Source organism: Chamaea fasciata, unplaced genomic scaffold (assembly GCF_029207755.1).
Source record: "Chamaea fasciata isolate MVZ Bird 193981 ecotype frontalis unplaced genomic scaffold, bChaFas1.0.hap1 SCAF_2, whole genome shotgun sequence".
Taxonomy (NCBI): Eukaryota; Metazoa; Chordata; class Aves; order Passeriformes; family Sylviidae; genus Chamaea; species Chamaea fasciata.
The window spans coordinates 18,030,069-18,042,860 of NW_027094087.1; the positions used below are offsets into that span (position 1 = coordinate 18,030,069).

At 40.4% G+C, this 12,792-nt stretch overlaps 1 protein-coding gene across 9 annotated transcripts in view; it reads right to left on the minus strand.

The window, feature by feature from the left end:
- Positions 1 to 12,792, minus strand: part of BBX (BBX high mobility group box domain containing) — a 136,056-nt gene that overhangs the window by 34,665 nt on the left and 88,599 nt on the right. For all 9 annotated transcript variants that reach the window (XM_066175147.1, XM_066175146.1, XM_066175148.1 and 6 more), the window contains 3 exons: positions 10,952 to 11,019; positions 4,906 to 4,986; positions 2,625 to 2,705 (listed from right to left, as the gene is read on the minus strand). In XM_066175147.1, coding sequence (XP_066031244.1) covers positions 2,625 to 2,705; positions 4,906 to 4,986; positions 10,952 to 11,019 — 230 coding nt within the window. The remainder of the gene's footprint in view (positions 1 to 2,624; positions 2,706 to 4,905; positions 4,987 to 10,951; positions 11,020 to 12,792) is intronic.

A 12,792-nucleotide genomic window follows, 5' to 3' on the forward strand; every position in this document is an offset into this window, starting at 1 on the left:
CAAACCTCAAAAAGTTCTTATAAGGGTGTCACATTGTCTTTGAAGACCTCCAAGGCACTGGCCTGCGCACCCACAGGACCAAACCAAGTCTTGCTCCCAGGATTTTCATCATCTGTTGTGGCAAGTCACTGGGCAGGCCTAATTAGCCATATCCTGAACAGCTTTAATTGACAACTATAGCACTTGGGCTAGACAACCAGATGAAAGACTAACTGAGGCTGTAAAGACAAAAAGAATCCCATGCTACTCTAGACATAACGAGCTGTTTCTGAGTGACAGGGCACTTGTACTCCTGGGGTAAAGGTGTCTGTTTTAAATGACAAACCTACTCAATGGGATCACTGTCTTCACAAAGAGGCACTCTTACTCACCCTGCTGCAAAGGCGGTGAAGAGAAAGGCGACATATGAGGAACACCCAGCCAGAACCAAAACTGAGCTGGGATGGCTGCCAGCAGTCTCCAGGCACATCAGCCCAGAGCACACTTCACATTTCTTCACAGGTCTACTTGGCTACTGGTTAAATAACTACTTTCTCTCCCTCTCTTTTTTCTTTTGTAGCACTGTGCATTGCTGACAGCAGCCCACTGCAAATTGCCTGCCATAATTTAGCTCACTAAATGCAGTAATGCGTTCATATAGACAAGACGCAGTAAGAAGCGGCACAGTAAGGAACAGGACTTTTGCCAAATTTGACAAAGACAGCCTGTGCAAATGAAAGCCCTTATAGCTGAAAGAGCACAAGCAGCTTTAATAGCAGAGGAGAAAGCTTAAAGAGGTTCTGTAACATGCCCACTACTTTCCCCAGGACCAATCTAAATCAAATCATCAGGTTACAAGCTTAGAAAAACGCCATTTCTCTACTGCTATAGATAAAAAATTATGTTCATCACTGTCATTAAGATTTCACAGAAAGAATAACAACAGCTAGCAGGGTGGATTTTTTAATATTTTGGTTTTTTTCCTCCTTTCCAGATTCCTGTCTCCTATTTCCAGTCACAGAACAAAACCAACCCTTCCAGACTGCATACACATTTAAATAATTTTACGAGAAAAAGAGATTTACCCTGACTCTAAAACTGTCCTCAGCAAATCCTAATTAACTTTCTAAGCACCTCTTCTACCTAACATTTGATGATTCATATGTGCACTCCAGTGTGCCAAAGGAGCTCACTCAGCATAGTGGAATGCAACTCAACGCACTGTCACATCCGTATGACAATTTTCAGGTTTGTCATTTTGTTTGTTCAATTAGTAGAGGAAATGAATTTAGGTTCTGTGAAATTCTGAGAGTATGGCTAAGCCAGGTTTTATGGGACAATTTAAGAATGTTGTACTAAGTGCAACACATGTTCTGTTCAACTTTGCAGATATCCAGAATGACTGAGATTCTTTCCATTAAGTTAGCAGATTCACTTGCAGTATTACTCCAGTATTTTGCAATCAAATTAATAAGAAATGTTCTCCAGTTTGTACCTTTTAACTTGGTTTAAAAGTCTGGCTTCAACACATAGTTTCACCCTGCTCAATTCTACTAATTTTGTCCAAAGAGCTCTGCAAATTGACTTCTAACTTTCAAAAATGTGGTACATATAAAAACACCTTCATGATTCAAGCTATTAACTCTATTGTATCTTTTACAGGGGTGTTTGTAGCCAGATATTTTCTGGCACCTGAATCAGTAAATTGATTTATCTTCCTTGGCCTGCTAAGAAAAACACCAAGGCCCATTCTAACCAAGCTAAAAACACATAGTAGACAATTAGCTCAATATTTCACAGAAGGAAGTGTGTGGTATGTAGACAAACCTCTGTAAACACACAGAATGGTTAACAGAGTATCTTTTAATCCCTCTAGGCTCCTCCGAAATAGCACCAGCTCCAATCCCAGCCTTTTCAGACACACACAAAATGCACCTGTGTCTTGACTGATTCTGCAAGCAGTATCAGACTCCCCCAAATGGGCAAGAGGAGTATATGTGTGGAAAGTCAATTCACAGAGGCACATTTAACACATGGGAGAAGAAATTCCTAAAAGCAGCATTTCACAAACTCCAAATCTTCAATATGTGGAGAAAGGCAGAAAGGCTGCTTATGGGAAACTGATAGGTTTGATAAGTCACCACCTAACAATGCTGTTAAATATACTTGTGGCTGTTGTGATAAGATTCCTTTGACCTGCAAGGATTCTTCAAATGATTCCCGCCTCTAGGGCAGTCACCATTCCGCCCTGCTGCAGCCTCTTCCCACAGGCACTGCAGGGTCATTTCAGAATGTCTTTTAATTGCTGTTTTCCTAGATGTAAATTAAAAGGCCATTTGGGTAAGTAAGTCTGCATCAATCCTTTGGTATGGGAGGTCAGGTAATGTTCACAAGCCCAGTATCTCTCAGCTGGCAGAACCGGCCAACATCTCATCCTATCACTTGATTATTCACTCCATGTTTTTCTCAACACAATGCTGTCATGAAGATACACATCTCCTGATGGGAACCCGTCATAAGACAGGGTGTTTAGCCATTCAGTGACAACTCTTACTGGTTCCTTGCTTCTTCCCATCCTCCCCACCACGTTCAGCCATTTTACGTCAGCAAACTGAAACCTCCCCCACCACATTCAGCCACTATACCTCAGCAAACTGAAACAATGCAGACTCCTCTGTTTGTTTTACTGCCCCCAGGACTCCAGGCTGTGACGTGTTGGAAGAGATCTGTCAGGAAAACAATTGTACTTGTATTACCAAACTCTTCAGTTTCAGTATCACACTTCAACATGCTAAATTTATAATCTGTCATAAACAGACTCCTGCTACTCCAGAGAATGCAAACGAGTCCCAACACACCCTTAGAACAGTATCTGCTTTCCAGGAAACACATAAACAGGTGATCTGTGAAACGGTAATCTTGAATTATTTTTCAGAAGAAAAATTTTTCTTTTCCTAGGATCAACAAAACAGGCTTTTTACAAAGGGCTTTTATTTGCCTGCTGATATGTCAAAGAAGGGTTAGCAACAAATATTTAACACTATTGTATTTCACAGTTCAGTGGAAGGCCTGAAATTGCAGAACGGTGGTGATGACAGAGCACAAATTGCTACCTAGCACAGAAGGTAAGCGTGGACAGGAACACTATGTGTGCAAGTATTTCGAGATACCGGATCTATCCAACACACTAAGGTAACTGCATTTCATACTGTTTAACTTGTGTCCATTAGTTTTGTTGCAAATGACACCTCTGATTAATGTCAGACTTCACTACAAGTACCAGTTGTTTTGCCACTGACACACATACCTACCATGCACCGTGTTAGGTGCACCCCTTCTATAGGCTGTTTAACATCCTTGAAAAGTAAGACCAGCTAATTTGCATTTCTAATTACTGATCATCAGTAAGCTACTTCTAAACCACATGTTTTAGCAGTGCAGGTGAGCTTGCTTCCTGGCATCCACTGAAATTTTTCTTGGGTAAGGAAAAGCCAGAGGTCAGAAGCCTTTAGCACGGGCATATCTGGCAGCACGCAATTCCTGCCTACTATCACAGGGGTCTGGCACTTCCCTCCTTCAGCACTGTAAAATGAACTGAAACAATTAGGTGAGCTGGTATTTTTCTTACTCTTTAAAAGATTCAGCAGTGAAATTCAATATAAGACATTGCTCTAGTGACAGTACAAGCACCTCAGAAGTATGGGAAGATGGATGTTGAATCATTACCACAGAAGTATCATAAGTGATACTGGAATTAACCAATCCTAAGAAGCCTCTAAGTATTGCTTTTCATTGCTGGCACAATAGACATTTCCTCTTCCAAGCAAGAAAAGCCAGCAGGCTGTTTAAGAGCCTAATTACAGGTTATCTACTTCACTCTGGCCATTACCTTTAATCAGAAATAAAGGATCTGTGCTTCAATTTAATTCTAACATATTTGAAACACTTGAATTTTAAGTTGAAACTCAAGGGCTTGTGAACTGATGTTAAAATATCCCACTGAAAAAAAAAAAAGTCCCTTTTCCTGTGTGCTAAGATGGCAATGTGTCTGCTCCAGAAGTGATAATGTTTTAGGGAAGAGTATGAAGGTGCAAAGGCAATGAATATTAAAGACACACAAGTCAGATTAACAGTGAATACAGGTCATAAAAAGCCCCCACGACAAAAAATTTCTTTCCATATGCACTTACTTAAAAACTACCCAGCATCCTGTAAAATCAGTATCTATACAACTAAATATTTTTGTGTCATGTATTATGACTATTTCAAAAGCTGGAACAATACCAAGAAACAAGGGATGCTTGCAGAGGGCCAGAGTTCCTTGCGATCTCATTTTTGTCATATTATTTACATCAATTAAACCCCTTAAGATTTGGAGAAAACTATTTTCTTTCTTCAAAGGAAAGAACAACAATACATAGACCACAGTTGCACTTCTAGCAGTATCTGGAGTATGTTGACAAAAAATATTGTACATTGCACAATTAAAGCACACTTGCATAGAGCTGTTTGGTGCTTCTACAGGAGAATTTTTGAAATTTAAGAACTACAATTATTTTTTGATGGAGCCGATGACTAAAGCAGCCACAACAGATGAGAAACATAATGTAACACCCAAATACATGTTAAAACCTTAGTTAATAAGGCTCTAGTTTAAAACTAAGTGCAGGAATGACGTATCTTCAAATTACAGCTTAAGCCACAGCTCCATTATTGCACTTGTATTTCCAACATGGTCCTAAACACTCTCTCTTGCACTTCAAGTCTGACCAATCTGATAAATGATTCAACAGCATAAACCTAAAAATGAGGGAACAAATAACAGCATCAATTTTGGTTAAAGACATTTGATTTCCTTTCACCTGGACATCAGATGCTTCTTAAAAGGAAGCACCTAGAAAAAAAACCCTTTTTAAAGAAACTCACCTCTGCAAACTGAAACAATGATGACTTGTGACAGGCTTCTGTAGAATTAGATGCATCAGACTGGCAAGTACTGGAGGAAACCTGAAAAAAGGAGTGTGCAGAGTAAGACCTCAAAGGGGCTTCTCTCAAGCTAAAAACAACAAATGAGCAAAATAAATCATTTAAGAGAAGAAGGACCAGCTAATGTTTCACAGTCCTGGAAAGATTAAATCATATTTATGATGAAAACATAGTTTAGTACCCATTTTAATGCATTTGAAAACTGTCTTAGAAAAAAGACCACAAAAATACCAGTCTTTTTTTTTTCCTCCTTTTATGATCCTGAACTTGTCAGAATAGTTTTATGCAATAGAATACTCAATGGATTTTACTGGACTACACACATAACTATCTTGTATTGGTGACACTATCAACACTACTAGATCTGTAATTTGTGCTATAATTCTGAGCAAGATTACTTAGAAGGTTAAAAAAAAATTGAAGACAGTTGATGACAGGAATACTTAGAAAAATGATCACCAATCATAACAGCATGAAAATAAGTAAAAAAGGGTAGCACAAGCTTAAAATTTCTCAAATTATGTATCTAAACATACATTTTAGGGATGCTTTTGAGAAGCAGTGCAAGATAGTCATTATATCTGAAAACAAAATACAAAGAAATGACTGCTCAAAACCAAAAGCCTTATTTGAATTAACACAGATCTTAGCCATGGTATGTATTCTTATTAGCTAGAAATACGTTAATCAAGCATTATTCTGTAAAGGAATTCTATCAAATAGAATACATTCATTAAGTGTCACATTTAAAAAGATTTACATGTGTAACTCCTAGGAGAATGAGATACCGTTAGTGTAAAATAAGGTATGTAACATGGCTTGCAAGGAATAGAAAAAAAAGGGAGGCTACGTAAGATTTTAGAAAAAGTAACAGGATGGATTTTTTTTTTCCCTAACAATATTTGTCCCCTCGAAATTTCAGTTTATTTAAAAGATTCAAAAATAAATGTGGGGCTTTTTCTTATTCATTACTCAAACAACTAAATCAATCATTTTTATTTGTGAAAGCTCGTGAGATTTAGCTACTGACTGCACCTGTTGTTAGTAAGCACAAAGCCTCACAGCACAGGCAGGCCTACAGCACGGGCAGCTTGCCCTGCTGCTCCTGCTGCTGTTTGTCTGAGATCCTGAAGCACTGCAATAGCAACAGCAGCACTGTCTTTCAGGAATCTGCTATCCACGCTCCCCTGGAAACACTAAATCCAAGTGTAGCAACCCACAGGCCAAGGGGAAATATACCAATGTGACAATTTGCTTGCATTACAAACTAACTTGTTTCTTCCCTGCCATAAAACAGAGCAGCAACAGTGACCTATATTTCCACTGTATTTATTAAACACTGACCAGGATGTTTTATCAGTGTACTATGGGAATACAACAACCCAAAGGGCCACGAAGAATGGATTTTTAATTACTATCTTCTGCCTTTTTACTAGGTTGTGCTACTCTTTCCACTGATGTAATGTTCATTACTGACTTTTATCATTATTTCTGTACAGTCTGTTTAAGATGTCTGTGCCTCAGCAGTAGTCTGGACTATACTAGGAAAGCATCTTGCTGCTTTTGAGTGACCCATCTCTGAAGCTCTGAGGCTCTGCTGCAGAGATGTAAATATGTAAGGCTGCTCCTTGCACATCTGAGCACTCATTTGGTTATTTTTGGCCACTGCACTGGTGGGATTCTTGAAAGAATAACCAAAATTTGGACTTGTTTCCCACATTTTCTGCAGTTCAACCAGCTGCCTTATACTGCTTAGCTCTGAGTTTAGAGCCATGGACCCCAGGAGCACAATGCTGGAATGGCAGTGATCTTCCAAGAGGGGCTACCACAGCCCAGCCCCTGTAACACAGGTGCTGCCAGACACTCAGGATGAGCCTTCTTGCTGTCTCGGAGGCCACGTGCTGGGGGCTGGGCACAGCTTGTACAGCTGGTGGTACAAGAACCACTAATGGGAGGTGTGAAAGGTGTGAAGCCCAGTCCTCCACAGATTTGTGTGTAGAGGACAGATTGCTGGTGCTCAGTAACTCAGTAGAGATCTTGTGGTTGAAACCACTATGCTTTTCCAATCAATTCCTGCTACTCTTAAAAAACTTAATGCTGTTGCCTTTACTTGGCAGAGCACTAATTTGAACTTGTTTCTTCTACTCTGCTGCTCCCCAAACATTCTTGACCTGTGGGAAACTTCCTATCTCCAGGACTTCTAACCTTTCCCAGGCTGAACCTGATCAAAGTATTAAAATAATTACCAGAGGGAACAGATGCACAGATAGTGTCATTTTGTACATCTCATTTCCTGCTCTAATAAAATGTCCTCAACATTCCACTTCTCCTGTTTCTTCCTCCCAGCCTTCCTTCAAGTTGCACTGAGAGATTTTTCACTTCTGATTCACACTTTGCACAGACCCTGCATAACATCGAAGATGGCCTTTTGTTTTTAAAAAGAAGGAAACCACAGGCATTCCTTTCCCTGCAGGTTACCCCAACCTGCTCTAAAATGATCACAGAGAACAAGGGTGCTGGAAAACCCCTGGGACAGCCACACTCCGACCGGTGCGAGGCGTCAGCACAGGCAGACAGGCCGGCTTTGGAAGACGCTCCCGATTTCGGGATTTCTGGGCAGTAACCTACAGAGAGTCCACTAGGTGCTGCTGTAAGGCAAGGAAAGGGCCTGACGGATGCGTAAGGAGATAAGCTGGGAGACGAATGGGCGAGCAAGGAGCGCTGCTCACCCGGCTTCAGCCTTGCTGCCAAATAACCTGCAAGTGAGGATGAGGCTTTGCCTGGCAAAACCACAGCAGCTGAAGCAGACTCATCCAGCATCTCTGCCCAGGTGTTCGATAAAATATGCTCATACACCACTGTCTTGTGTAACTGATGAAAGCATCCAAATAAATGCAGGGGGAAACTCACTGCATATCCATGTCCTTTGCTGGCTATCTGTAAGGTCTGTAGCTACTCTTGCCTATCTGCTTAGTAACTCCAGCTGCTGCCTAGAAATCTATCACCTACCAACACTGAATAGAAGAGACACTCTCTAGTCTATTACAAAAATTTGCAAAAATGAGATTATATTGGCAACATACAGAGACGGCAACTGAAGCCTCAAAACAATTTTTTAAGTATCACTGTTGTGCCTCTTCCCAACCTCCTGCTAGCAGGTCACTTGGTTACCTGACATCTGGGCTCCTGGCAAGTTGAAGATTAAATACCTCAGTTGAAAAACCCCTATCCATTCATTTAGCATGCACTTGGCAGAACATCAGCAGGTGTTGAATACTTTTCATTGGATTAGCAGACCTCTAAGTACAATGTCCTTCATCCTTTCTCAAGGGCTGAGCAACGCTGTGCCGGTGCTGCCCTCCCCTCCATTAACAACTAAGATCGCAAGAGTATGTAAGACCTGTGCTAACAAGGCCAGCCAGGCTGAATGATCAGACATATGCACAGCAATCAATATGCATGTTGACAGGTAATCCTGTGTCTGGCAGATCCCCAGTTTAAGAACCATATATGCCTACAAGTATCGTAAGTGTAGACACATGCTTTAATGATCTAGATTACATGTTATAATTTCTGTAAAAATTTAGACTACATGTTATAGTTTTTAGCATTCTTTAAAATATGACACTGTGTCTGCCCTTTTTTAAAAAAAAGAAATGCCAAGATTTTAGAAGTACCGTGTGTATTTATATATTCACGTGCATATAATAAAAACAATACATATATTCTCCATAATAAAGCAACTTCTGAACCTCTTTCACTAATCATACCTCTGGAGTCACCTTAGTACACCATATTCTCTCCCATGTGGATACCGACTCTAATACAACACAACAGACTCCCCTCCTCTGAAGAGCACAGCAGCTTCCCAACTCTACAATGAATTCTTGACCTGATTTCTGAGTCTGTCCTAGCATGTTCTGCTAACCTCTCAGATGCTGGTTTAAATGTGAGACCACAAGCATGGAAACCCAACCACAGATCCCCCTAATGGCATGCAAAGATGACAATCTTACATCTCCTCTGTCTGCATGCCTGAGGGTGGGAAGACAGAAGAGCTGGTCAGTTCCTCAAGTCTAAATAGGCTTAGGATCATTACTGCATTTGAGAAACATATGCCTAAGAAATATTTGTCCTGTATCTATTCACCACTGAAACATAGAAAAATAAGAGAAAAATGGAAGACAGACCAGGGCTGCCACACAAAAGAAACTGAGAAAGTCTCTCAGCACCTGGACACACAGCTGGAGACTTAACTACTGCTAACACGCAATAAGGAGGACTGAACTTTGTTCCTCTGGGTCCCTCTAAGAATAGCAATCACCCCAATTGATCTGGAGGAGATATTTTACAAAGGGGATCCTCAAAACGAATCACAGATGTGCAGTTTCCTGGGAAAGCTGTTCTGTCCCTTAACCACCTGTCAGATAGGGTAAGACAATTAAAATACAGTAACTCATTAGTAAGTATGGGATAAATTATGGCTCATCACGATTCTGATAATCCCCCAACTAGTTTTGTCTGGGCTGTATTTATGACAATTATTTGCCCTATGTTTTTGGGGAAAGCAGATTACAGAGCTTGCTTCTTTGATATAGAGGGCCAGGTTTCAAAAGAAGACTACAGGCCCAGAAGAGTAGAGCGCAGTTTATACAGAAAGTGAGTATTTCATCACAATTCGTATTGCACGCTTCTGTCAGGAAAAATGGGACTTATTGAGGCACAGGGGAAGTGTGTCTTTCGCTCAAAATGAAGAAATTCTGATTGAAAGAACTTCCATGCACTAAAACAGTCACACAACATGCTTTTTGATTAACTCTAAATCTACATGTAGATTTTATTCCTACACTACCATCTGAAATCATACTACTGAGGCTCTTGTAAAATCAAGACACCTCAGCTCTCAAGGTCATAGCAAAGACCTTTTTTAAAGGAATGCAGTATCTGTGACTGCAATATACCTTCCCTCACATTTAACTGTAACAGCACAGTAAAAGCAGCTTCTATGCTCCAAGCTGAGATTACAAGTTTGAGAAGTACAGGACAGTATAATTTTAGCACAAAATAATGTATTTCTTTTCACTTCTCTGTCAACTTGGCTTGAGCGTTTCTTATGTTTCATGCAGCAGCACAGAAGGCCAGTACCCACACAGCACAAAACTTCCATGGCTAAAACTGCTCTGCAAAGCATTGAGGAGTCCTGGCAGGACAGAAGCAATACATCTCAAATGCACTACACATATAGATCAAGTTAATTATTACTTTTCGTCCCAATAAAAACAACAACAACAAAAGAGAGCTCGTTCCTAGAGCTACAAATTTATGACAGTGACTACTTACTATACCCAACAAAGAGGCCACCTTTTGAATAATTTTCAAAGTGGCCTTAAAACCAGATAATATTAAAAATCAGAAAGACCAGAGATCTCTGCACTAATGGAGATATGCCCAAACACTTACTCAGTCTCCTTTGTAAAAACATAAAACACGTTTGTGATGGCAAGTGAACTACAAACTTCTTTTTGGACTTAAAGATTTAGTCAAAAGGAGCAGACTGCAATTACCTGTTAGCACTTGCATGGTTCCAGAATGCATATAAAATGATACTGACTTTGCAGGAAATTATTTATTTATTGATCTGCTAGTGCCAAGGCCACAGTTGTGTGAGGCATTGCACATGCATATAAAATCATGGCCCAGAAAAGCTTGCAAACCACCTGTCTGTTAACACAGTCACTGTATTTCAACCCTTTTATCTCTGGCAATGTCCCTTCATGGGGCAGGCTTGACTGGTGTTCTTAAGTACCAGCAGAGTTAATACCAAACTGTGCTCAACCTCTATATTCACAGCTGGGATACAAGACTCACTTCATTCCCAGCTGAGGTTACCTGAGATGTGTCCTAACTTTCCCTACTGGTCAGATACTCCTCTTACAAGCTCTTTAAACTGAGAGCTCGTGGTAAGGGAGAGAAGAGAGTTCCTTACCTCTTGTGCAGTAAGTGCATGTTCCCCTGCTAGAAGCAGCATACTCAGGCCTCCCATTTGTGTAGGATCTGTTAAAAGAGTAAAATGGAGTCTTAAGTTGATTCATTTGCTTGTTTAAAAAACCTACCACTTGCACCACTAAAGCCTCAGAAGACCACTTGTCACAGACACTCTCAGCAAGCTGCCATAAAAGGCAGTTCAAGAGAATCACAAATAACCATTTCTGTACCCTCTGGGAAGGCTTTCAAAGCTGTTTGAAGGATTTAATTGGATTTGTGTGCTTAACACCCCATTGCATGGATTTACAATTCTACTGCCAAAGGTTTTATGTACTGCAGAGATGAATATCTTTAAAACAGCAACTGTAATGATCTCATACATAAATATACGCAAAGATGCTCTAATAACGCACAGGTTTATAAAGTCGGTGGATGCTCCTAACAAGGGAGTAGTTCCTTCCTTGGCAACTGAACAAATAAAAGGATGAAACAAAACAACATGATCAAGCTCTGAAGCGATTTTTCTATTTTCATTTCTCTTCAATTTAGAGCTGTATTTAGTGGTGAAAAGTGCCAGTCTGACAGCTCTAAAGCATGAAGCCAGAACAGCACAAGCACTGGCCAGGCAAGCCGCCTGCCTACTTGTTGCCCTGCCAATACAATATATAATTGAGGAATGTACAATGGAGATATAAATGTTCTTTCTCCAAGTATTTGATACTGACAGCTTTTCCCCCTCCAGCCTTCCTGCACCTCAGGAGCTCAGAAAATGACAAGAAGTGAAAGCAATAAACTCTGACACTGCATTACTCATGGAGTAGCTTTTCCACCCAGAACAGTGGTTGCTCTTCATCACTATGAAGACTAACTGTCTGATTTTGGGAGAATGCCTTGGGAGCAATGCAGGCACCTGATTTAACAGTGTCACGTAGAGACAGGGAGACAGACAGGGGCCAAATGTCTCATACAACAGCCACAATGTGAGTGGAATTTTTTGATCTTTACAGCTGATGTGGGCAAAACCTGTACCTGTAAACCTCCAAACAATTTAGTGCTACACACGATCATGGTTCAATTCATAGAAATAGTCATTGATGCTGTTTAATTCAATACCACAGACGCTGCCCAAAGTTTTCCTGCAGACAGCATCTCTCACTGACAGTACCAAGGTAAGTTTTTTCAATAGTCTTTCAGAAGGGCATTAAATAGCAACAGAGGAAAACAATGTAAATAAGCCAGGCTCATTCACTACCTCATGGACAGAAGAGTGGCTTATTATTAAATAACATTAAACAGGCATCCTAAATAGCACCTAGCTTCAACCCAATATTCAACTGGAATTAGCTTTTTCCTTCACCATTAAACACAGAGAACACGTGTGGGGGGTGTTTTGGTTTTTCTGAAGAAGCTTGCCTTCTTAACTAAAGAAAGGAAAAAAAAAAAAATCACACTTCTTTGAAGAGACAAGGCACTACCAAAAGTGCAGGATCTAGTAACAAGAAGAGACACAGAAAATGTGAAGGGCCAGTAAGGACCTAAGCACAATTCATAGGGGAAGTGATCCTGTCAGCAACAGCAATTTTGCCATCCAAGCAGCTGATCAGAAACCATTCACTCCGTCAAACCAGAGGACATCAGAGCAATTAGGAAGTGAAAAATGAACACGTATCTTGAAAGATAATGCTTGAGCAGGCAGTTAATTTGGAGGAAGCAGAGACTGGAAGGGATCTCCAGGCTTGCCATAAACTTACTGTGCCCCATATTAAACAGTAAGGCCTTGGCTGGTTGCTTTCTGCTTTCTTTACTCCCTTTGGAAGGCATTTGCAGGATTCAAATCTTTTA